The sequence below is a fragment of the Thalassophryne amazonica genome, chromosome 12 (assembly GCF_902500255.1).
Source record: "Thalassophryne amazonica chromosome 12, fThaAma1.1, whole genome shotgun sequence".
NCBI lineage: Eukaryota > Metazoa > Chordata > Actinopteri > Batrachoidiformes > Batrachoididae > Thalassophryne > Thalassophryne amazonica.
The window spans coordinates 94,645,277-94,672,391 of NC_047114.1; the positions used below are offsets into that span (position 1 = coordinate 94,645,277).

The 27,115-nt window shown below is 42.2% G+C and overlaps 1 protein-coding gene and 1 non-coding gene across 2 annotated transcripts in view; one reads left to right on the top strand and one right to left on the bottom strand.

Moving 5' to 3' along the window:
* Positions 1–3,449: 3,449 nt before the first annotated feature.
* trnav-cac lies at positions 3,450–3,522 on the bottom strand. The gene has a single exon. It is a non-coding gene; the product is annotated as a tRNA-Val (tRNA).
* Positions 3,523–3,715: 193 nt separating this feature from the next.
* rab12 (RAB12, member RAS oncogene family) overlaps positions 3,716–27,115 on the top strand; it is a 34,596-nt gene continuing 11,196 nt past the window's right edge. The window contains exon 1 of the mRNA XM_034183428.1: positions 3,716–4,124. Coding sequence (XP_034039319.1) covers positions 3,899–4,124 — 226 coding nt within the window. The 5' untranslated portion in view covers positions 3,716–3,898. The remainder of the gene's footprint in view (positions 4,125–27,115) is intronic.

Below are 27,115 nucleotides of genomic sequence, written 5' to 3' on the forward strand. Positions count from 1 at the left end.
TTATTCTTCGTATGCGATCTTCCACAGCTGTCCTTCAAACTGCGTGACCCTGTTTGGCGCCCCCTTGTGGTAGTGCTCAGTGAACCCACGCGTTGTTGTTCAGGTATGTTTTTTGTTTCTTCCTTTGGTCGTTCGTTACCTCTGAGTTTCTTCTTCTCTCTGAAGATCTTCTCAATAAAGATGATCGATTGTTTGGTGCCGGGTCTAACTCCGACTTTGTCTCTGATATTTCAGGGTCACCCCGAGCTGCTCTCAGGGAGGTGCTGGCCATTTCCGGGTGCACAGGGAACTCTTTTCATCTCCCTGTCCCACCCGGTCAGAATTACCCATGTCACACTGGACCACCTGCCGCTCTACAACTCCCCCACTGGACGCATCGACTCGGTGCCAAAAGCTTTCGAGATCTACGTGGGTGATCACAATCCAGAAACGAAGCCTGGGACTCCAGGACTCATTTATTTACCCAAAGAATTGTAGACTTGTTTACCTGCTCATGGATAACCTGGTAACACATTGTTGACAAGTTGGAACCTCATTGCATTCAGATATCTTTGAAATTTTTCCAAACAAAACTTTGGCTGCCGAAATTTTGTTTGAAAAACTGAAACAGTGGAATAAACAATCTAATGTTTTTCTAAACGTACAGATGGAACATTCAGACCTGTTCAGCGTGAATAATTTTTACTATTTCACTGAGTTATGATTCAGAAATTGATCAATACCAGTTATTTTGTTCATGTCTGTTTGCAACAATCAGTATTCTATAAAAACAACGTCTTGTACAGAATTCACATTGTGGTCACGTTAGCACCACGTTACCGTCGCGTTAGCACACCGACCTGCACGCCTAATCCAACTCTTAACATGCGCAACATCGTCGGCTGTGATTTTCCTTTCAGATAAAAGGAAAAAAAACTAATTGGTTTTAAAGCAGATGACTTCAGAAAACAGTTTAGCGTTGACATTCAAGCTAATGGGGATAATCTTGGGGGATAAGCTAACATTAACTTTTTATTTTTAACAATTTTTTCATCTACTGTGGTTTCTCTGAACAAAAACACAAGCAGCCAAAACAAATTATGATCGTGTTTCTTCATAAATTTACTAATAATTATTCTGCTCGTTAGCGTAGCAGCTAGCTTCAGCACTCTGCACTTTGTTTCGGTTACTTTTTCTGGTCAGGTTTTTTTTGTGACATGTTGTCTCTCCGTCTTTTTCAGGGGACAGTCAGCGAGAATGAAGACAGTACTCTGCTGGGGAAGTTCATCTATAATAAGGACGGCGAGCCGATGCAGACGTTTGAGCTGCCTGTGAGTCCAAAGAATCCGATCAGGTTCTGACTACAGTATATTTGTTATGTGCAGGCTTTAGGCAGCGACCTGCTGTCCTGCAGACCTGCACACATTCTAACAGTATGCACTTTGTGCTAATCTTCTTTCTTCTTGTCTCTGCCTGCAGAAACCCAGTGAGGTGCTCCATCACTTTGTGGAGCTGCGTGTCCTCACAAACTGGGGTCATCCACAGTACACGTGTGTTTATCGCTTCCGTGTACATGGAACCATGATACCATGAGGATATATGTGTATATTTTGTATATACTTCTTTATAGAATTTAAGTAATAAATTGTTTAAAAGCAAACTGGTATTGAGTCTGCATTATGTACTGGAGGACAAATTCATATCTAATTCTTGAAAATGTCAAATGGACAGATTTGTAACCTTGTTTTGCTTTGACAAATTTTTAAATTTTATTTATTTATGATTTTGTTTTTTAATTATATAATAAAATATTCAATTAGTCAAGTGTTCAAAAATATTTTTTGGACATGTTTTCCATGGCATTTATTTTTAACTTTTGCCAAAACTATGCCAAATCTAATCACCTTTAGATATCAATCCAAGTAATATTCCCAACAAGTATAAAGGAAATTAAGTAATGTTTATTTATATAGCACCTTTCACAGACAAGGAAAGTCACAAGGTGCTTCACAAAAGACACATAGATAAAAATTCTGAGAATAAAAGACAGTGTACATCACAATAAAATAACTCTAAGACAGACACAGTGGTCATAAAACAGCCCTCTCACTACTAAGGATTGAATGCCTGGAGAAACAGAAGGGTTTTAAGTTTGCTCTTAAAAACATCAACAGAGTCCAGCGAATGAAGACAAAGGGAGATCATTCCAGAGCCTCGGTGCAATGGCCTGGAAAGAGCGATCTCCTCGGGTCTTAAAGTGGGTACGAGGGACCCTCAGAAGGTTCTGATCCACTGACCTCAGGCTCCGAGCTGGAGAGTAGGGACATAACAGGTCTCTAATGTAGGAGGGAGCCTGACCATGCAAAGCTCTAAAAAGTCAACACTAGGATCTTAAAATGGAAACGCAACGACACTGGGACCCCATGAAGAGACTTTAAAATAGGAGAGATATGAGTCCTTCTGCCTGAGCGAGACAGCAGCCTTGCTGCAGAATTTTGGACCTGCTGCAGACGGGACAGCTCCTTTTTGTTCAGACAGGAAAACAAACTGTTGCAGTAGTCCAAACGAGAAGATACAAAGGCATGAATAATCAACTCAAGATCATCTTTTGAAACAACTGATCTGAGATTGGAAATCTTCCTCAGCTGGTAGAAACAGTTTTTGGTTAGCTGCTTGGAATGATGCTCAAATGACATTTCTTTATCAAAGATAACACCCAGGTTTCTCAGGCTAGATTTTGCATATGAGTCCAAAAGACCTAAATACTGTTTAATCCCCAGACTGACATCATCGGGGGCAACCACCAGCACCTCAGCTTTACCCAAATTTAACTGCAGCGAATTTGCACCAAGCCATTGTTTAATTTTCTCAAGGCAGTTCAGTAGAGAGTCCAATTTCTGGATCTCAGGGGCTTTAAATCAGCAGTAAATTTGGATGTCATCAGCCAATAAATGATAAGAAACATCAACGAACTCCTAGATAAACTTTCCCAAGGGGAAAACATAGAGCAAAAACAAAATTGGCCCCAAAACAGAACCCTGGGGCACACCACACGTCAAACTGGCAGAGTCAGAAATGATCTGATTTGCAGTGACACTAAAGCTACGACCTGACAAATAAGAGATGACAAATAAGAGGCCAAAATACATATTTTGGCCACTATGACTATGTGGCGCTATAAATGGACACCGGCGACTTCGAAAAAACGTTTACATGCACTTGTGTCACTTTTTTTGTCCTCTCCTGGTTCACACTGACATAAAACGATGCACTAAAAAAAAAATTAAAGGTTTTTTTGTTGCATTTTTGTGAATAGCATAAAAAATATAATTATCTATCAAAAGGATGACTTAATTCTGGTCAATAATGATAATAGAAGCAAAAATTCTTTACCTGATGTAATAACGTCAACTGTGATATACGATGTTCACAATCATGCGTTTTTACTGCCAACAAAGAAAAAGTTAATATGTTTCCGCCCGGTTTCGAACCGGGGACCTTTCGCGTGTGAGGCGAACGTGATAACCACTACACTACGGAAACTATTGCAAACTTCTTATACTCTACTCTATAAAAGAAGTCCAGTTTTTGTAAACTTGTGTATTCATGTCTTTACTTGTTTTGTCCAAAACTCGCAAAAATTTGACTGAAATTGAAGATGTTTTACAAAACCCTAACAAAAGCGATGTGACACGCACTCCCTTCCAAAAGGTGGTGCTAACGCACTAAAAGCCTGAGCGAGAGAGAAGAGGAAGAATGTGATGGCTTCAGTCTAATGGCTGAACCACAACTGTCGGCGTGTGAGAAACTTTCCTGAACTTCTTCAGAGATAAAGAAAGAAAGCTGGAAATCACTCGCCTTTTTGTTCGTGTAACAGTTAAAGTGTGTTCATCTTTTAATTACAAATGTGGAGTTGCTGATGGATCCGAGGTATGACATTCCGCGGAGGGCCGGTGGCGGCGGCGGGGACTCCGCAAACTCATCCCCCGCAGTGGGGGCGCAGTCGCGCCGCAGGAAGGTACCTCCCAGACCCGCTGATTTTAAACTTCAAATTATCATCATTGGCTCCCGTGGTGTCGGTAAAACAAGCCTCATGGAAAGATTTACCGACGACACGTTCTCCGAAGCGTGCAAGTCCACAGTAGGTGAGAACAGAGACGTGTTTTGTCAACTTTACATGGAAAGGCTATGTCTATTTGCTGGGAAGCTGTGAAACAAACCACGGTATTTCACAATTTCGGTTTACAGAAAACTAATTAACGTTGTAATCTTTTAAATGACCGTTTGTACCATTGCAATTTTTACAGCACTTCATGAATTGTTTTCTCATTAAAACCAGTATGACATTGAACTATGACTATGAACTTGGACAACATAAAAGTCTGAAATAGGGTTAGATCTAGTGGCTATTGACCTACAAAATTGACAGTCTATTACCATTAATAATTAACTCATTAGTATGATTTTTTTTAAAGTGTTTAATAGTACATTAAAAAAGCACACATCAAGTATCAAATATTAAACAATTGTCCTAATTAAGTTAAAAAAAAACATCTGGTGTGAGAATCACGTGACTTGGTAAATTATTCCATATACGTATTGACTAGTTTGGAAAAGCTGTATTTCCTGATATGAAGTCGACTTATGTTTTGTTCAAGAGTACATAAAAGCTCTCCAAGACGTGTACTTCTTTTTCAAGCGCTTTATTGTGGTCATCAAAGATATAAATGTCTCGGGCACATACGAGGATACGGTGCATCCTGAAAGTATTCACAGCACTTCACTTTTTTCCACATTTTGTTAGGTTACAGCCGTACTCCAAAATGGAGTAAATTCATTTTTCCCCTCAAAATTCTGCACACAACACCCCATAATGACAGCATGATCAGTTTTTTTTCTGCAAATTTATTAAAAATAAAAATTAACGAGTTATATATACGTAAGTACGAGGGCTGTCAATAAAGTTACGGTCCTTTTTATTTTTTTCAAAAACTATATGGATTTCATTCATATGTTTTTACGTCAGACATGCTTGAACCCTCGTGCGCATGCGTGAGTTTTTCCACGCCTGTCGGTGACGTCATTCGCCTGTGAGCACTCCTTGTGGGAGGAGTCGTCCAGCCCCTCGTCGGAATTCCTTTGTCTGAGAAGTTGCTGAGAGACTGGCGCTTTGTTTGATCAAAATTTTTTCTAAACCTGTGAGACGCATCGAAGTGGACACGGTTCGAAAAATTAAGCTGGTTTTCAGTGAAAATTTTAACGGCTGATGAGAGATTTTGAGGTGATTCTGTCGCTTTAAGGACTTTCCACGGTGCGAGACGTCGTGCAGCGCTCTCAGGCAGCGTCATCAGCCTGTTCAAGCTGAAAACCTCCACATTTCAGGCTCTATTGATCCAGGACGTCGTGAGAGAACAGAGACGTTTCAGAAGAAGTCGGTTTCAGCATTTTATCCGGATATTCCACTGTTAAAGGAGATTTTTTTAATGAAAGACGTGCGGACGGGTCCGCGCGTCGGGACGCAGCCGCCGCGACGCTCCGCCACAGGAAAAACACCTCTGTTGAAAGCCTTAAGGACAAGTTGGAACATGTCCTGCCTGTTAAACAATTTCTCATATACTCACTCCACTGAAAGCCATCAAAAGCTGCCTGGATTTTACAAATGGTTATCAACACGGAGGTGTTTTTCCTGTGCCGCCGCACCGCGTCGGCTGCGTCCCGACGCGCGGATCCGTCCGCACGTCTTTCATTAAAAAAATCTCCTTTAACAGTGGAATATCCGGATAAAATGCTGAAACCGACTTCTTCTGAAACTTCTCTGTTCTCTCACGACGTCCTGGATCAATAGAGCCTGAAATGTGGAGGTTTTCAGCTTGAACAGGCTGATGACGCCGCCTGAGAGCGCTGCACGACGTCTCGCACCGTGAAAAGTCCTTAAAGCGACAGAATCACCTCAAAATCTCTCATCAGCTGTTAAAATTTTCACTGAAAACCAGCTTAATTTTTCGAACCGTGTCCACTTCGATGCGTCTCACAGGTTTAGAAAAAATTTTGATCAAACAACGCGTCAGTCTCTCAGCAACTTCTCAGACAAAGGAATTCCGACGAGGGGCTGGACGACTCCTCCCACAAGGAGTGCTCACAGGCGAATGACGTCACCGACAGGCGTGGAAAAACTCACGCATGCGCACGAGGGTTCAAGCATGTCTGACGTAAAAACATATGAATGAAATCCATATAGTTTTTGAAAAAAATAAAAAGGACCGTTACTTTATTGACAGCCCTCGTATTCACACCCTTTGCTCAATACTTTGTTGGTTGCACCTTTGGCAGCAATTACAGCCTCAAGACTTCTTGAATATGATGCCACAAGCTTGGTGCATCTATCTTTGGGCAGTTTTGTCCATTCCTCTTTTCAGCACCTCTCAAGCTTCTTCAGGTTGGATGGGGAGTGTTGGTGCACAGCCATTATCAGATCTCTCCAGACATGTTCAGTTGGATTCAGGTCTGGGCTCTGACTGAACCACTCAAGGACATTCATATAATATACAAATGTACACACAAGTATGATATATATGTCTGTCGTCATTATGAAGTCATTCATACCAGTCAATCAGAAATATTTTACTAATTGATATCTGCTTTAGATCATCCATCTAGGCTTCTTGGTTCTTGAGATAAACATGCAAAAAGTTTGTGTCAGATCATGTTTTTCTTGAGCTTTTGAAGTTTGAAGGAAATGTCCAGCCTTTTGTTGTCTCACACACACACACACACACACACACACACCAGTGTAAGCAATACCTTGCTATAACCATTTTTCCGATGCCAGGTAGTTAATCCTGTCGTCTTGTAACTCACCAAATTTAAAAACTGCACATAATGGGGATGAACTGATGAGTTTAATATACCTGATCCTGTGGACGTGTCTGCCACTTGCTGGTTGGTTAGTGGCGCTGGATTTATTATGGAAAATTACAAATAGCTGTGCAGATAACTTTATTAATCCCGAATAGAGCAGTTCAGTTGCAGCTAGGCCATGGGTTAAAGTTCTCCGTCACCACAACGGATTTCCGTCATTTGGAAAATTTAACCACACATACGCGTGCGCATGTGGTGTCGTGTGTTTTGGGGCCAAAATATGATACTCTCACTGTCAAAGCAACATCCTATTCTGCACTAATCAAAGCAGCAGCAATGTCAGCGTGGACTGAGGAGGAAGGGACTGTGTGAATTTTCCTTCCTCTCCGCTCTGTTTACTGCTTGCAATGAGCCACAGTCTTTCTCCCCCCTGTCTTCGTGAGAACATTGGTAGACACTCCCCAAGTAGAGCGGGGTGTGGCTTTGCTTTGAACCAATGAAACATTGATCCAGTTCACTGCTTCGATGGTTTGTTGTATTATTTTGCTTTTATCTTAATTTTCCCCCGCTAAAATCCTAAAGAGTATATGTCTGTGAGTAATATTTACCTTTTTTATATTAAACCGACCTGTTATGGTCTTCTAAAACAGTTGATAGATGTATTTTATAACTTAAAAATGGAACCGATGCTAATGCGTTAGCATGTCTATGGCGTTTTCAATGTTGAAGTTAGCATTAAGCTGTTCGCATCTCAGCACATTTTGTGCATTTGTTTTCTGTATAATAATTATTGGCTTAGCGTTTGTTGTCGTAAAAGAGTCAAATGTATTACGAATTGTATTTTTTTAATTTATATATATATAAATAATAATAGCAACAACAACAAAAGTAATAATAACTAATATTGCTACAATACACTTTTAGAGAAACAGACAAAAAGAACCTGATGAAACAAAACAACAGAAAAGGTAAAACCAACTAACAATGAACATAAATAAGTAAATATAGAAATAAGTGTTTCCTGTGAACACCTAGTGACTCTTACACCTCCACTTAATCCCTGTTTTATTTAGGTTTAATGACAATTTGTTTCAGTCAAACAACATCTAAGCTGTGTTTTTACACAAGAAAAAAATAAAATGCAGTAAACTGCACATTTGCGTCTTTTTTCATGAAAATAACTTATTAAAGATCATATATTACACTTTAGTCAGGCCTTTAAAATACTTTTGTGGACTCTTGCTGTAATATGTTGTCAGTGGTTGAGATAGTTGCTGTAGGCATCTAAAAATGCTCATAATCAGGTGAAACCTGATGGAATTCTCTGTGGTGTGTCGGTGATGTATGTATGTGCAAAATAAAACAAAACACTACAACCCCTGGCAAAAATTATGGAATCACTGGCCTCGGAGGATGTTCATTCAGTTGTTTAATTTTGTAGAAAAAAAGCAGATCACAGACATGACACAAAACTAAAGTCATTTCAAATGGCAACTTTCTGGCTTTAAGAAACACTATAAGAAATCAGGAAAAAAAAATTGTGGCAGTCAGTAACGGTTACTTTTTTAGACCAAGCAGAAGGAAAAAAATATGGAATCATGAAAAACAAAAGAACGCTCCAACACATCACTAGTATTTTGTTGCACCACCTCTGGCTTTTATAACAGCTTGCAGTCTCTGAGGCATGGACTTAATGAGTGACAAACAGTACTCTTCATCAATCTGGCTCCAACTTTCTCTGATTGCTGTTGCCAGATCAGTTTTGCAGGTTGGAGCCTTGTCATGGACCATTTTCTTCAACTTCCACCAAAGATTTTCAATTGGATTAAGATCTGGACTATTTGCAGGCCATGACATTGACCCTATGTGTCTTTTTGCAAGGAATGTTTTCACAGTTTTTGCTCTATGGCAAGATGCATTATCATCTTGAAAAACGATTTCATCATCCCCAAACATCCTTTCAATTGATGGGATAAGAAAAGTGTCCAAAATATCAACGTAAACTTGTGCATTTATTGATGATGTAATGACAGCCATCTCCCCAGTGCCTTTACCTGACATGCAGCCCCATATCATCAATGACTGTGGAAATTTACATGTTCTGTTCAGGCAGTCATCTTTATAATCTCACTGGAACAGCACCAAACAAAAGTTCCAGCATCATCACCTTGCCCAATGCAGATTTGAGATTCATCACTGAATATGACTTTCATCCAGTCATCCACAGTCCAAGATTGCTTTTCCTTAGCCCATTGTAACCTTGTTTTTTTCTGTTTAGGTGTTAATGATGGCTTTCGTTTAGCTTTTCTGTATGTAAATCCCATTTCCCAAAACTCACATGTAAGTAAAAAAACAAACAACAACAAAAAATGATTAATCGATTACTAAAATTAATCATTAGTTGCAGCCCTTGTTTCTTTTAGGAGTGAGAGCATTTTACAGATTAAATGTGAATAAACCAGGTTTGAGTTTCTCAGTGCGCATGTGTTTTCAAAACTGGTGACAGTGTTACTTTGTGCACAGCAGAACAACGTTGTCAGTTGCTTTAGGCCCTAATTTCGTATTTTATTGACTGTACAGCCAGTGACTCAGCACCCTTTTGGTGCATTCACTGGATTAGAACAGATCAAAATACTACAGAAGACAAATAATTTTTACTTGACAGTTTGAAGTGACTTTTCTTTGTTTCAAAGGACTTCATACCCATTAAAATTCACTAGAATATACAAAAATTGACTTGCTCTTTTAAAAGATTTGTGGGGGAGCACCCCCCATAATCAATAGTGTTTTTACTTCACACTTTGAAGTGACTTTTATTTGTTTCAGAGGGCTTCATACCCATTAAAATTCAACAGAATGTACAAAATTAGACTTGCTCTTTTAAAAAATTTCTGGGGGAGCACCCCCAGACCCCCCATAATCAATACTGTGTTTTACTTAACAGTTTGAAGTGAGTTTTCTTTGTTTCAGAGGGCTTCATACCCATTAAAATTCAACAGAATGTACAAAATTAGACTTGCTCTTTTAAAAAATTTCTGGGGGAGATCCCCCAGACCCCCCATAATCAATACTGTGTTTTTACTTCACAGATTGAAGTGTTTTATTTGTTACAGAGGGCTCCATACCTGTTAAAATTCACCAGAATACACAAAATTTGACTTGGTCTTTAAAAAATGTTCTCGGGGGCACCCCCAGAATCAAGACTACACCCCGCTCCCCACCACCCTTTTATGTTCAAGTTTTGCATTCTTTTTATGCTTTGTCTATCTCTCCTTAGAGGCTATTTAGAATAGATTTGTATGCTGTATAATGTGTTTATTGTATTTATTAGGGAGAAAAGAGTGTGTGCCCCCACTACGCCACATTTTAGGGAATTGCTGGCATTGATTTTTGCCAGGAAAAAAATTTCAATCAGATAAAAATTTATTGCTTTAACCCATGAGCTCGGCTTACCCCATCCACAGTCACCCACAACATTCAATGTCATGCGCCCAGACACAGATCAGGTAAGCCAACAAATAAAATAAAATAATAAGTGAATAAATGGGAGTCAGATTTAAAATAACTATTGTCAGTCACGTAGCCTAATAGCAGAGGAAATAAAACATGGAGTATCTTTTAGTTCTCCTCGAAGGTACAGAACAGCATCACCTTGAATTCAGAAGACAAAACATGACCTGGGTGGCTGATAATATTTTTTCCTTTCTTTTTCACCTGTTTCTACCAAAGTGAACAAAAATCTCTCTGCCTGACTCCAGTGATCTTGGAGCAGACATGAACAATGCTGTACGGTCTGTTCTTGCCTTTAGAGAGATACCTTTCAATCAGGGTACAAAGCATTTCACAGCACTGAGTCTGCACTTTTAAATGTTTTTAATGATCTCCTTTTAACAACTGATTCTGGCAGTTCAGCCATTTTAGTGCTTTTAGACTTCACTGCAGCTTTTGACACAGTTGACCACACAATTCTTTTAGACCGCCTGAGAGACTGTGTGGGTGTCGGGGGGACTGTTCTGGAGTGGTGTAGGTCGTACCTGTCGGAGAGGTCTTTCTCCGTCAGGCTGGGGGACTCCACCTCGTCTTCAGCCCCTCTTCATTGTGGAGTCCCCCAGGGTTCTATCCTGGGACCCATCCTTTTTGCTCTTTATCTCCTCCCACACAGAGAGATTTAAAAAAAAAAAAAAAACATGACGTGGCCTACCATTTTTATGCTGATGATTGTCAAATCTACATGCCTATCACTAAAAACAGCCTTTGCCCCCTGACACGCCTACTCAACTGTCTGTGTGACGTCAGGGCTTGGTTGTCACAGAATTTTTTTAAACTTAATGAGGGCAAGACAGAGGTTATGTTGTTTGGAAGTGCCCTCGTTGACTTGGGACCTCTTAAGGATTTTGTACGTCCCAAGGTCACCAGCCTTGGCGTCATGATAGACAGCGATTTTAAATTTGATAAACAAATCAATGGTGTTTTGAAATCATGCTTTTATCATCTTCATCTTTTATCAAAGGTAAAACCGTTTTTATCTTTCAACCTTTTTGAACAAGTTGTGCACTCTTATTTCAAGTCATCTGGACTACTGTAACGCACTTTATTTCAGCATTAGCCAACAGGCTCTTTCCCGTTTGCAGTTAGTCCAGAAAGCTGCAGCGCACCTTTTAACAGGAGCCTGGAAGCGTGAGCACATAACCCCAATTCTTGCATCTTTGCACTGGCTTCCTATTGATTTTTAAGATTTTATTGGTTGTTTTTAAAGCTTTGAATGGAATGACCCCTCAATACATCACTGACCTCCTACAAATTTACTCTTCGGCGTGTGTTCTGAGGTCTGAGGGCCATTTCCAGCTCGTGGTACCCAAGACGAGACTTAAAACCAGGGGGGACAGGGCTTTCTCTGTGGCTGGCCCCAGACTTTGGAACGCTCTGCCCTCCATGTAAGAACAGCCCCCACAGTGGAGTGTTTTAAGTCTCGTCTGAAGACCCACTTTTATTCTCTGGTTTTTAACACTGAGTGAGTTGTGTGGTCCTCTGTTTTATTGGTTTTGTTTTATTTTGGTAGATTTTATTGGTTTTATCTTTTGTATGCTGTATGTGTTTATTTATTTATCTTGCACATTTTAGTTATTTTTATTGTTAATTTTCTTATTTTTAATTTATTTCTTGACTACTGGGGTTTTTATCGTGATTCTATTGTATGTGCAGCACTTTGGAACATTTTTGTTGTTAAATGTGCTATATAAATAAAGTGGATTGGATTTAGAGAGATAACACATTACACCGACAGACAGAGGAGAATCTGAAAAGACATTCGATAAATGAGCAAATTAAAGTTTCTCAAAATTCTCTGACTGACGTCAAAAAGATTCTCTAGCGTCCACACTTGACATGCAATTTAATCCTTGAAATGTCCCTCTGTGTATGGAGTTAAGCTTTGGAATGCACCGATTTGAAGAAATTAAATGTTGTGTCGCGGCTCGTCTTTAGTCTTCTCAGGATGTCGTCTTTTAGATAACACAAACTAATTGCAAGTGATATGCTAGAAAATGACACAACACTTTAGAATAATTCAGCCTTAAGCAAGATAAAATGCACAGAGTTTTTAAGTTTATTTAAGCCTTCGACACAAAGCTTAGACAAACTGAGTCCTCTAGAGAGACTGAATAGGTGACAACCGCGCTCATCTATTTATTGGAGACCCGCGGGCATCGCTCCTCCTTCGACTTTTTTATTTATTTCATTCCCAAGACATGGTTTTCTATTGGAAGCGTCCTCTAGTGAACCCTAAGCAGGTGTTAGGCCATTATTTCAATGTGACAAACGCTCCCATTAAAACGTGAAGGATTTACAACTGATTTTTTTAAAAGACCTTCAGCCACAGGTGCAGCTGGTCTGAGGCCCCCTCCGCACGTGGCCTCAGCCACACGTGCAGCTGGCCTGAGGCCCCTGCACGTGGCCTGCGGGAAAGCACCTAAAAGGCCTTGGAAAGCCCCTGACAGACTGAATGACTAATAGAGCCCTTTTTTTTGGGTTGAACACCTGCTAGTTCAACCAGAGGACATACAGTTCGGATCAGGACACTTGATAGTCAATCACAGTTCAAATATGGCCCTAAAAATTCTTCTACAGTCCCTCCTCTGGGACTCGAAAGAGTCCCATTACTTCAACTATACTCTTGGGTTGTTTACTGACAAGACATCTTCATTTGTGCATTGCAATAATAAAAAAGAAAAACACATCACTCGACTTACTGATAACTCTGGTGCGGATATGAATATCAGTTATACTTCACACGGTAAATATATTGCAGTGCAGGTGAACCTACATACTAAGGCACAAGGTGAGCAATTAGCTGGATTATATCAACGCAAGGTGACATTCAAACATTGAGTTTTGGTGTACTTCAAGGCACTTAAAATGGCCACATAAAACAAGTTACATCAACCTCTTAATCATGGCAAAGTAAAGGCTTCACATTGACATCAGTGCAACCAATCATCTTCTGGCATCTATTGACTCACTCAACCAGAGGCTCCAACCCATTATACTTGGTTCTACATATTATTTTGTTAAAGCGTCACACATTTATTATTTAAATGCATCAAATAACCCCTATGTTACCACTATTTAGTCAACCAATCAAGAAACTATTCTAAGGTTAGCGCAGCTATGTCTAGTTAAATGATAAACACAATAAATGGTTTCCCTTCATGTCCGTCCTTAAGTCATTTGCCTTAGTCAATCATATAATGGTTTTCATTATAGGCCATTTCTCAACATTCTCCACTTTGTTTTTCTTCTTTTTCAGCTTGTTTTCTAATGCCCTTTTTGGCTAGACGCCAAATTTAGGCGATGCATGTCTCTTGAGGCATGCTATAATTTAAGAAAAAAGGGGTCCCTATGGTGCATCTTTACTACTAAATCTACAAACACGCCGTGTAAGGGTCCCCTTTTTATAACTTTGCAATGTGATATCTATGTGTATGCATTTAGCTTTATCTGTGTTACGCAGATGATGGTAAGGACAGACATTTACCCAACCTTCGTTACTAACATATATCCTTCTTTGTTTTATTTACACTCAGATTTCTGAAACCAGTCCGCAATTCAAACTCAAGAACCAAGATCATAGTCCGTGTTCAGTGCCATTACGTCAGTCCGCGCTCCTCAGCATTTACTCAGCATCTGAAGTTTTGGGAGAAGTTGGGGAACATGGGGAGGTTGGCCTTTCAGGGGTAGTGGGGGAAGGATCAGGAATTCTGGCTTTCAGACAGTCGTGCAGTTCTCTGATGGATCTTTCCAGCTCCTTGTGCTGCTTGGCCAGGTTGTACAGGGCCCCCAGAGAATTCTTGCCCACATTCAGGGTGGTGGTGGCCAGTCCTAGCTGCTCCCTTTCCATATGCTCCATCATGCTGGCTAGCATGTCCATACTAGACTGAAGACCACACAGTTGAGTATGGAGGCCCTCCTGAGCACAAGAGATGTTGGCATTGTCACGGTGTATCCTGAACAGGTATGCAGCTGTCTGACTTAGTTGTGGCATGATTTCCTCAAATAGCTCATGGGGAATGTGATTTGTGAGGGGCAGGAGCTGCTCCAAGGTTTTTGGAACAGACTCTTGTGGAAGACAAAGCTCTCGAACCAAGATTGCCATGTCCAGTGGGGTGACCATGACCAGATTAAGGTTGTGCAGTCCAGGGGACAGGAAGTACAAGGGGGAAGGCATTTCGTGTGTGGGGGGAGTATTGTTGATGTCGCACAGGCAAGTGGTTGGGACACTCTGGGCATTTAGTAGCCTGTACAAAGCTCCCCTCTGTCCTGGTGGGTGAGTTCACTAAGGTCCACCCCTGCTGATCCTCCTCCAGAGGTACTGGGCTGATCAGAATATCTCTCCTGCCTTGGGGGTGGAAAGCTGGGGACAGGTCCTAGCAGTGAATTGGGTCTAGGATGCACTCGGGCAGTTGCTGCATATGGCCGACCTTGGCTGCCTCCCCTGGAGGGTATCGTTGCCACTGGCACATGTGACTGTCTCCATGGCATCTGCGGAAGGGGTGTGTTCCTGAGTCCAATGGGTCCTTCAGGTGATGGTGGAGTCCTCGGGCCGACTCTTGCTGCAGGCAGATTCTGTGAAGCCGTCATCGCCAGGTGCTGGAACGATGAAGATCCTTCTGTTGCCAACTGGTTTAGCTGCTGGATGGAAGGCGGCTGTGGCGACCAATCATGTCTCGACCATCCCTCCTGTATATCCTCTTCTCCAAACAGTTCTGAGAGTCCAATCAGACTTGATAGAGGCAGATCAGGCATAGGTCCCTGATCAGGGGAGTCTGGTCTCTCAGCCATACTCCTGTGTCCTAGTAATATACATATACGTTCATTATTACAGCTCCATATCATTCTTTCAGATATTGTCTATCCTATCCCTCATTTTTGTGGGTGCATGTGTGTGAATGTAAATGTGCGTGCATGTCTTCTTCCTCGTCTACAATATCACCAAGCACGGTCCATCCCAGTCCTCCCTATCTGGGGTATACGCCACAATATTAGGGAGCTGGGGCTGTCGGGGAGGATAATTGGTATTTCATCCATTTCCATATATTCTGGTTCTCTGTCTGTTTCGTTTGTGCTTTCTTCTAGGGCTCGGATGGCTAACAGGGGGAGCTGTCCTACTGTGGATGAAATCAATTTATTGACCAGAAATTTTATCAAGGGAATACCACAACATATTACCAGCAAGACCGCCACCCCTGTTAGTGCCAAGATTACACCTATCTGGTATAACCAGTCTTTCCATGATATCCACCCTCTCCTTAGAGTCCCAAACAGTGAAAATAGTGGGCCAATATTCATTCCATTCCCTACAATGTATCCAGAATCGTCAGTTTCATTTCTCCCTCCTATGGAGTTACTTAACAGTTCCTGTTGCATCTCTTCAAGTGTGATTAAGAGCTCTGTCAAATTTCCGTCTTCCCCTGTACGCATGGGAATAGCTGTGCAACATTCGGTGGCTTTGATCATAATACAAACTCCTTGTTCATCAGCCATCATCATCTCGATAGCTAATCTATTTTGCATTGTCATTAGCGAGGTGGCGTGCAGTTGTTCGGTTAAGGCTCCTACTGCTGCCAATGTCCAGTTCAGGTATCTTTGCTGATTATACCACAAGTAATTAATCCACTGCACCTCCTGGAACCTAGAACGGATTTTTGGAGTAACCCCGAACAGAGCCAATGCCCATCCCCATTTATCCGCATCTTCATCTGCTTTAACTCTGCTACTGTCTATGGCTTCTAACTGTCGGGGTATCCCTTCTGGTATCCCGTTTCTTACTGTGATGTTGTAGTCTGTTTTAAATGTCATTATTCCTCTTTTCTTACGAAGTTTCTGTGGCATGGGCTGTATTGCATTTGGCATTTCAATTACTGTTATTGCTCCTGTGAGCATCACAGGAGCACAAAGGCCTTTCCAATTAGGGGACAGCGATGACAGGAGTTTCCTTCTTTGTCCGCATATCCAAAAGATGTCAGCTAAGGGTACCGTTCCCTTAGCTAAATTTGGAGTAGATACCCATGAAGCATGGGTGAGATTCAGTCCAATTACAGACCCCCCTGTGGCCGGTACTATTTGTTCACACTGTATGCCTGCTGCTGGCAGGGTGTGACAGACGGTAATGTTCCATGCTGTTTTGGCCGGTTTGTATTCTTGCTGCTTTTGCATACACTGTATGTGGTGTTTTGGCTGGGTCGTCCCTACCTGCCAATCGCTTATGTATTGTGCTACTAAGCCTTTAGCTATACAGAATGGGTGTATCATCCCTTTCTCTATTTTAATCATAGGTGGAACGGTTCCTTCTGTACTTAGGGGCACTGGACAAAGTTTACTGTCGGCAGCATATTTTTCATCACCTACTGCCATTTTCATAACACATTGTGTATAGCATTCTGCTTGGTCTGGGTTATGTTGGGGGCTCCTATAACAGTTGTTGATATCAGGTAGGGGTTTAGCCTGAGGTATCACACCTTTCCGGTGACAGGCTATGCAAGGCTTTTCACTGATCTGCCTAGCCGAAAATTTCAACCATTGGTAAAATAAATTGGTCTTCAACCCTTGTGTGCGGGCTAGGTCTGTACTGGGATCCCATCTCCCTAAGTGACTGCTTGTTTCTAGGCTTCTAATTGTCCTCTTTTTCCTTGGTTTGATTTTTACCCATTTTGTGGCTTCATGTACTGTAACAGTTACGTCTTGCTTGGTTTCCCTGCATCCTCTTTTATCACAAATTACCTCTATGTTGAGTGTTCCCTCCTCTTCACATTTGATGCTAATGGCTTCGCCCTGTATTCCTATGTTCTTGTAGACTTTTGATTTAATGTATACCAAATTATATGTTTTTCCTGTGTTTAGAATGCCTTGTTTAGCTGCTATTGCGGCCATGGCCACGGCACAGTCCGTTGTATGTTTTGGATGTCTATTTTCTCCCATACTGACCACCAGTAGTATTGTCAATCCCTTGAATAATTCCTTAATCATTGCTCTGATGACTGTTGAGATGTGCTACTAGATGTGCTACTAAGTGAGCCGTCACTAGATGAGCTGTCACTAGGGATGTGTGGTGTATCTGTGCTTTGTCTGGGTTGTACTTCCTGCGGTTCTTCTGTCGGTAAATCTACTGAGTTGCTGTCCGAGTCTGATGTCTCCTGTGGCCTGTCTATCTGTCGGTCTGTATTTCTGTCTGTCTGTTGGCCTGCGTCTCCAGTTGTCTCTGAGTCTGCATCTGAGTCTGTCGCTGCTCTATCTGGCTTGCGATCCACTACTCTCTGAAGCTGTGCGTCGTCTTTGTTCAATCAGTCTCTGTGAGCGCCTTGGCCAGTGTTCGCCTGGCTGCAGGGAGGCGTGGCCTTCCCTCTGTGCTTCTTCTGGCTGCAGGGAGGCGTGGCCGTCCCTCGGTGCTGCTGTAGGGTCTCTGGCTTCTCCTGCTTCCCCCCTTGGCCCGGCGGCTCTGCCAAGACGAGCTTACCGAGGCCGCAGGGGCGCTGGGCCACCAACCCTACAGCAGTGGTTTAAATGAAACCAAGTGTCCTTACCGTCTACTTTGACTGCTGTACGTGAGGCAAGAATAACTTTAAAAGGACCTTCTCGGCGGGGCCTGTCCCACTTCTTTTTGAACACCTTGACGTAAACCAGATCACCAGGCTGGATGCTCTGATTTTCGAGTGGAATCTCTGCTTCTCTGTCTTCTGTAGCACCTTTGACCTGCAAAAAGATAGTTTTGTGTATTTGGGTTAACTGTCTCAGATAATTATGCCATTCGTCTTGTAGCTGCTCCAGCGATGGTCCTTCGTAGGGTCCTCTCAGGTATGGAATAGGCATCGGCCGACCTGTAAGAGCTTCAAATGGTGTCAAATGGGTTAGTCGGTTAGTTTGTGAGCGCATTGACAATAAAGCAAGCGGCAACGCATCCAGCCAGGTTAGTTTGCCATTGCTGTCTATGATTTTTGCTAGTTTGTTCTTTAAAATGCCATTAGCCCGTTCCACTGCCCCATTTGATTGAGGGTGATAAACACACCCAAACTTCTGTTTGATACCCAATTGTTTGAATGTTTCTTGTGTAACCTTGGCTACAAAAGCCCTACCGTTGTCAGATGAGATAGTATCTGGAATGCCAAATCTTGGAAAGACGTCTCGGCACAAGAATTTGGCTACCGTTTTATGGTCTTGATTTGCAGAGGCTACTGCCTCAATCCATCGGCTGAATCTGCATATCACTACCAAAACATATCTCATTCGTTTAACTCGGTTTTCAGCTCCCATGTCTATGAAATCCATCATAAGATGTCTGAATGGCCCATCAGGGACCGGAATGTGGGCTAAAGGGGCTGTGAATGATTTCCGGACATTGTACTGTGCACATACCTCACACTCATTCAACAAACGGTCCACTGTAGCTGCCATATATGGTGACCACCAGACAGCTTTTAGTTTGTTCATAATTTGGACTCGCGAACAATGATCGGGTCCGTGGGCCCAAATGATTGCATGTCGTAATAAATTGGTGGGTAACACAAAATGTCCATGACTACTGCGCCACAGCTTGTCTGCTGGCCCCTGACTGCGTGTCTCAATAGCGCCTCGTTTAACCCACATTCGTTTTTCTTCTCCACTGGCCCTACTTTGAGCCACTATCAGTGCGTCAAGTGAAACCAGTGGGGCACAATCTTGGATGGTTAGCAGGGGAAACATATTTTCTCCTTGTTCTCTTTTGCGCGCTGCGTCATCTGCTAGGTTGTTACCTTGAGCTATGATGTTATTATTCTTTTGATGACCTGCACATTTAATGATGGCTACCTCAGACGGTAATTGGAGAGCTTGTAACAGTTGGGAAATCGCTTCTCCATGAGTGACAGGGGTGCCATCTGCTCTCAGGAATCCCCTTTGTTTCCAAATGTTTGCATGTACATGACATACGCCATAAGCGTAGGCTGAGTCTGTGTAGATATTAACACGTTGATCTTTAGCTATCTGGCAAGCCATAGTTAAGGCTTTGATTTCTGCCAGTTGGGCTGAACAAGGCTGATCAATTCCTTGGGACTCCAGTAATTCAAAGGTCTCGCCATCCGTGTTTAGTTTAACAATCCCCATACCCGCATGCAATCCCGCGGCATCCCGAAAGCATGAGCCATCCAGGAACAGGGTTAGATCTGCATCTATGGCGTGATTATACAAATGTTCTCTGGCTCTCAAAAATGTCTCTGTCTCTGCCACACAGTTATGTGGAGTACCATCTAACGGTGTGGTCAATTTGGTGGCGGGATTCACCGTGTGACAACGTTGTATTGTTATTTCTGGAGCGGACAACACAACTTCGTATCCAGTGCGTCTAGCTTGTGTTAAGACAAAACGTTGACTGGTTAGCAGGGCATGTAACTGATGCGACGTGTACAACGTTACTGCATGTCCCATGATTATGGATGATGCTTTTTGAAATGCAAAGGCAGCTGCTGCTAGACCCTGATAGCATGGTGGCAATCCTGTTTCAATGTTGTCAAGCTTTGTACTATAATAGGCCAATGGTTGTTTTCCTTCATGTGTTTCCTGCATTAGTACAGCACAAGCATAACCAGCTTTTTCAGTAACATACAAATGGAAAGGTTTCCCATAATCTGGGTTACCTAACGCGGGAGCAGATTGCATGTCTGTTTTTAGGGCCTCAAAAGCTCCCGTTGCCTGATCTGTCCAGACGAGGAGAGCTGCATTGCTTGTTTGCCCCACTGCTCTAATCATGGCACGCAAAGGTGCAGTTTTTATAGCATAATCACAAATCCACGGCCGACTGTACCCTGCCATCCCAAGGAATGAAAGCATCTGTCCCACTGTTTGGGGTTTGGGAGCCTTGATTATAGCCTCCACTTGGCTTGGGGCTATACATCGCGTGGTCCCACACAACTGTCTTCCCAAGTATTCTACTTGTTGTTTGCAGAACTGCAATTTGTCCTTACTTACTTTATGACCTCCATCTGCCAATGCATGCAATACAATTAATGAATCTTTTTCACACTGTTCTTGAGTCTCTGATGCAATAAGGAGATCATCCATATATTGCACCAATGTACTGGGTATATCAAGGTGTTGTAAATCTTCAGCCAGGACTTTGTTAAAGATGGCTGGGGACAGGTTCAGTCCCTGAGGTAGCCGTGTATACGTTAGCTGTTGTCCCAGCCTGTATGGTGGCAGCAGTGTTTGCCGTAGGGCCTGTGCTTGCCGACTCAGAAGGAACAGGGGTCATCATTGGTGCCTGGGTCTTTGTTTTTTCTTTCTTGACTTTGGTTAGCTCTCCCAACTGCATCTGCACCAATTTTTTCGTCAGGGATTTTGCTGCATCTTCTTCTTTTTGTTTTTCTTTCTTGTAGATTTCAAGATGGTGACAAATATGTTCAGAGTATAAAGCCCAATTCATTTTTGATAGTCCCACGACTCCATCTAGGGCTTTCTGAACCTCATCTGGTAGAGCCTTTTTTACAGTTATTTTAAACAGGATTTCTGTTGCTGGAGAATGGTTCCATGCATTTCCTGTTTCCTCCGCCCATCTCTTCTGGAATCGGTGCAGGAACTTCTTTGGGCACTCTTCAGGTGTCCACTCCTCATCATCCAATTTAGAGGGATCCAAGACCTCAGGGTACTTTCTTCTCAGTCCTTCCCACATGGAGTTTCTATAACGATTAAAGGGGACTTCATCATGTTGATTTGTGCCCATCATCTGTGTTAGTCCAACCTTTCCTGCTAATTCTTCAGTGTCATGTTTTCCCATGACATGCATTAGCAAGGCTTTTATGTCACCTAAAGACAAGGTTACCCCTGCAGTGCCTTCTTCTAAGGCAGTTATCCATCTCCCAGCTCCTTGGGTGATGTCTGGCAGCCTGTTGGCCAGCCCCACCATGTCTGTCCAACTCCATGGGGTATACACATGATGGCCATTTCTAACCACCAATGGGCATATGAGGTCTTTGTCCTCCTCTTCTTCTGTGGGGGCTCCATACTGTCTTCCAGATCGAGTGCGACTGACTGGTTCCAGGCAGTCTATCCAGTTGGTTATATCCTGTTCTAAAGCCGCTATGTCTTTGGCTACACATTGTTGTCTTTGCCTGAGTCGGGCCTCTTTTGCACTCTCAATGACGATCTCACCAGAAATTTTTCGGGTGGGTGGCTCTATAATGTGATTCCCTTGATTGGGCGTCGATTGTTGTAATATTCTTCTTTCCTCGGCGTCCCTATGTCTTTGTATTCTTTCCTTCGCTAGCCGAAGCTGCTCAGCTAGTTCTTCATTATCTCTTCTGGCCAGATCCAGTGTGTCACAGAAGCTCTTGTGCCACTCTTCGAAGCCTCTATAGCCTGTGAAGGTCCAGTCGGCTGACTTATGGTGGGAGGGGACGGTTTTCAGTGGACCTCGATGTGCAGGCGGAGCCTTCAGGTCTCTCTCTTTATCCTCGTCTGCCTCCGTGTCACTGTTATTTGTGGCCCCCCCTGCTGGTCGTGGTGAGCGACCACTTACTTTCGGACTTGGAGACCTTGTATGATCCATTTGACAGACTGAGGACCTGTCTCCTTGTGGCTCTCGAGCTTTTAGTGTCAGTGTGAATTTGCCCTCCACATCCATGCCTTGGTCCTCTTCACGAGTTCCTAATACAAATTGTCCAGCTGTCTTTCCCATATCATGACGTTTATATGGGGGTGGCTCTGCTTCCCAGCTCGGTGCACTGGCTTTAGTCTCTTTGGATCTTTCCTCTGTCATTTTTTCTCTTTTCTGCTGTAGCCTCTGTGCTTCCTGCTTGAACAAGGCCAAAACTTCTTTTTCTTCAGTGCGTTTTTTGTTGTTTTTTACGTTCTTCTGCTGATCTTTAATTTCTTTTTTCTGTATTTCTACCGCAACTGCTTCACACATCACCGGATCAAATGATCCCTCCAAAGGCCATTGCCTGCCCCCATGTGACCTTTTGTGCCACTTTCTCATACATTGGTTGGCCTTAGTGCGTTTTCCTGGATATTTTCTTAGTACTAAGTCTAGCGGGGTACTTTCCCGACCTTGACCTTGAGAGTTACCCATGTAACCCTGACAAACGCTATGTGAGGTGTTTCTATGGTGTTCTGGTAGTCCCTCAGGGGCTGTCCTGATCCAGACCAATAACTTGCTGGCTGTAACACCTGTTTTGTATTTTAAACCCTTAAAAGGATTAAATTTCCAACTGTTATGCCCGTCTTCTTTTTCTTTAACTAAATATGAAAATTTACCTGTTTCCCACCGAACCTTCCTTGGGACCACAGTCAGAGTCAACCTAGGAAACAGTTCTTCACCTGGATCGGTTGGTAGTGTTACTAAATGATTTAATGGTATGCTAAGTTCTTTATTAGGGTCAGCACAAAGCAGCTCCAGCCACGGGGTTAAACCCTGATGCCACAGACGTCTTATCAGCAGTTCCCAATTAATTAGAGGGAATTGTTCTTTCTTTTGCTTCAGATTGATTACCTTAGTAATCTGCCATAATTTCTGATTGATCTCTTGTTCGTCCTGCCAATGTTCTGCTCCTACCCTGTCAAAATAGGTCCTTTCCAGCCAAAAATGTGTCCTGATTCCCTGGGTTTCGATGTCTCCGTCAGTCAAGTAATGTTCTGGGAGTATTATTTCATCATCACTTAAGTCTCCCATCAATGACTGTCCCAAGCATTGATCAGTCTGTCAGCTTTTTCACTATAATCTAAGCTTTATCTCTTTTGATTTATAACCAATTTTATTTATTTAATCCTCTTACAACCCTAACACTTCCTAATGTCTTTGCTCCCGACTTTCTATTTTCCTTCTAATTTTTTTTTTTAACTTTCTGCTTCTAGTCTTTTTCTGCTATATTTGTTTATTAGTTTTCTCTCTTTGAAATAATATATTTACATAGCACTCTTCTCCTGTCTTTTTCTTCACTGTCTCTGTTTCACACTTTCCTCTCTGCCTGTCATGCACCTCCCAAGTCCTCCTGTTGGGTCTAAATACCTCCCCCTCGTACTCTTTCACATTAATCTTGTATGTCAGCCAGCTTGCAAGCCCTCACAGCTTTCTGCTTGCACCTCCCCGCTTACTCTCCACTCTCCCACACACAATTTTCAACAGCTTTATACACAAAAATTATTAAAAACAACTTTCTATATATCTCTATCTAGACTTCTGCCACTTTTCACTCCGCGGCTTTAAACAACCTTTTTATTCACTTAACACCAGTGTGTTCTGTTTAAGCATGTATCTCTTCTTCACGTTAGACAGCTTCTCCGGCGCTGTCAGCAACTTCATATATTACTTTTTTTACAAGCCCTCTTTGAGTGTACAATATTTCATTTACTTCTACGCCTTACCGCGCCTCGCGTGCGTATCCTGTGCTTAATATATTATTTTTCACCAGCTCCTTTCTGAGCATACAATATTTCATTTATTTCTACGCCTTACCGCGCCTCGCGTGCGTATCCTGTGCCTTTCTGCACTTTCTTCTACCTTTTTTTTTTTTTCACTTACTGAGCTCCTCGTGAGCTTAATGTGCCTTTGCACTGAAAATATTCTCTTTTTCTTTTCTTACAAAAAAACTCATATTACTGTGTACTTAATTACTTATTCTTCTCCCACGCCCCACAAGCGTGTATCTGGTGCCTTACTGCACTATTTTCTGCTTCATTAATTCTCATGTATTCTGCACTAACTCTTCATTCATTTTATTTTTTTTTTATAGTTTTTCTCTTTTCTTAAAAAATGACATCCTTTATTGAGCTCTTTTACTTACTGTCAGCTGTGCCACTTTGCACTTTTAAATCTCTATCACGTACGGTATTTCTACTGCGCCCCCTCAGGCGCTTATCTTGTGCTTCCTCTGCACGTATTCTCTGTTAAACTCTTTTTCTCACTTATTTCACTTCAGTCTCTGTTAAACTCTTTAAACAACCTTGTATTACCTTGTATCTATTTGTCAGTATACTCCCCTAAATTAACCCCTACAGCGCATGCTATCAGCCGGCACGTTAGTAACGAATTTCAACACCAATTATTCTCCAAGCATCCAGGTTAGTTCTTCACGCACTCTTTCCGCACCAGAGTTCATGAACATTCCTGACCTTTCACTCACACAGACATTCTTTTTCCCGGGAACACACACACCTTCTGAGCATTTTATCTACAAGGCCTGATAATTTTCAATCTTATCTTTTTTTTTTTTTAGTCTCTTATCAATTTTCTTAGTCCAGGTTCTTTTGGGTAAGAGGCAATTAAAAATATCACCTGTCAACTTGGGCGGAAATCCCGACTCACTCCTCCAGATCGTGCAGAAGTTATAAAAGGTTTCTGCTTACCTTTTAGTCGTGATCACTGTTATTTACGGTCTGGAGGGATGAGCTGGACTGCCCCAGGCTGCCGGAATGCCCCTGGACCCTCCTGAAGCTGGCTCGCCAAGTTCTGTCGCGGCTCGTCTTTAGTCTTCTCAGGATGTCGTCTTTTAGATAACACAAACTAATTGCAAGTGATATGCTAGAAAATGACACAACACTTTAGAATAATTCAGCCTTAAGCAAGATAAAATGCACAGAGTTTTTAAGTTTATTTAAGCCTTCGACACAAAGCTTAGACAAACTGAGTCCTCTAGAGAGACTGAATAGGTGACAACCGCGCTCATCTATTTATTGGAGACCCGCGGGCATCGCTCCTCCTTCGACTTTTTTATTTATTTCATTCCCAAGACATGGTTTTCTATTGGAAGCGTCCTCTAGTGAACCCTAAGCAGGTGTTAGGCCATTATTTCAATGTGACAAACGCTCCCATTAAAACGTGAAGGATTTACAACTGATTTTTTTAAAAGACCTTCAGCCACAGGTGCAGCTGGCCTGAGGCCCCCTCCGCACGTGGCCTCAGCCACACGTGCAGCTGGCCTGAGGCCCCTGCACGTGGCCTGCGGGAAAGCACCTAAAAGGCCTTGGAAAGCCCCTGACAGACTGAATGACTAATAGAGCCCCTTTTTTTGGGTTGAACACCTGCTAGTTCAACCAGAGGACATACAGTTCGGATCAGGACACTTGATAGTTCATCACAGTTCAAATATGGCCCTAAAAATTCTTCTACAGTTGTACAAATGTTTACAAGTTCAAAAAAATGTATAAGGATAAAATTATGAGAGAATACAGTAAACTATAAGAAAAATGAATGCAGCTGCTGAAATGTAAGACAGTTATGTCACTGTTAATGATGTTTATTTGATGTTTGGTGACTGACGAGGTGACGGTGTTGGGGTTGGAATCGTGAAAGTTTATGTATTTATGATACAAGGGACAATGTTTGCAAGATTTATCTTCTTTTGTTCCTTGTTCATGGAAATATTTGTTCATGAATAAAGACAGTAGAGTCTGTGTTAACGGTGAACTTTTTTTAGCTGATCGTCAAATATTGTCCCAAGATATTTTTCAGTCTCCACAATCTGGACGTCTTCACAGCGTCTAACACAAGCTTTATGTTGAGGCTTGTCTGAAGTCAATAATCATTTCTTTTGTCTTTGATACTGCAAGATGGAGATCATTATCATCACACCATTTAACTGCTGTGGTTGAATTTACAAGCAGCACTACTAACACAAATATAAATGGAGGCAAAAAACATGGTTCATGTTCCTGGTTTACAGGTCACTGTTTACTGTGGCTTAATATCTTAAAATACATAAGGCCTGTTTGTATGTGGATTTGCATAAGTGACAGCTAAATGACAACACGCCAGCCCACCATACTGCTTACTCCCAAAATAGTCACATGCCAGCAGCTGCTGTGGCAGACGTCCATTTGGCGCCGTGTCATTCCTGTGACGCAGCTCTGTCACGGGTTGTTGGTGGAATGAGATACTCGTATGTGGCACTGTGTCTTCACAGGTGAGCAGTACAGCAGTGAACAAGGTGCAGGTGAAATGTCTTTATTGTTGTCATGTTTTGTCTTGAGTAATGCGATTTTATCGATGTCAGTTCTGCCTGTCGATCTGGTTCTTTTTCATTTTCCTTATCAATTCCTGATCAGTTTATGGTGTGAAGTTATGCCAAATGAACTTACAAAGAAATGTCATAAAAAAAACATGCTGATATTGATCAGATGAATTGATAATGTCCGACACATACTAGTCTAGGGATATCCCGATCCAATGGAAGTGACCAGAATTGAGCCCCTTAGAGGCATTCTTTGATTGATCCATAATGGATAAATTCAACACGAGTCACCAAATCAGTGCACGTGTAGCGGCTGTAGTCTTCTTTCATCTGCATTGTGTTTCTGTTGTGGCTCGTCCTACTTGATTCCCTCGGGACGCAAACTCGCAATCTCCGGCATGGGAGGTGGATGATTGGACCAGTCGACTAAAACCCCAGGCTGTAGCCTGAGTGGCCAGAGTATCCTTTAACTGTTGGGGGAGTGAGGCCTTTTGATTACTGTTGCACAGCGACTCCTGCTGGCCTCCGTCACACACGTTCCTTCTCTATTTGTTTCATATAAGCGGTCCCAGCAGAGAAAACATCCAATCAGTGCCACGACTGCTTCATCGTAGAGCTGCTGTGCACATTTTAAAAGCACATTAACACTCGTCTTTGCTTTAAATATGCAACAAATCTCTTTCACTGGCAAAGTTCACATTAAGTGGTGCGCTGTTTCATAAGCTAGGTGCAGATGGAGTGATAATGTACTGCGCTTTATCAGTGCTGCCACAGTGCAAGTTTAAAAAAAATATATATTTCACTTAGCTTCA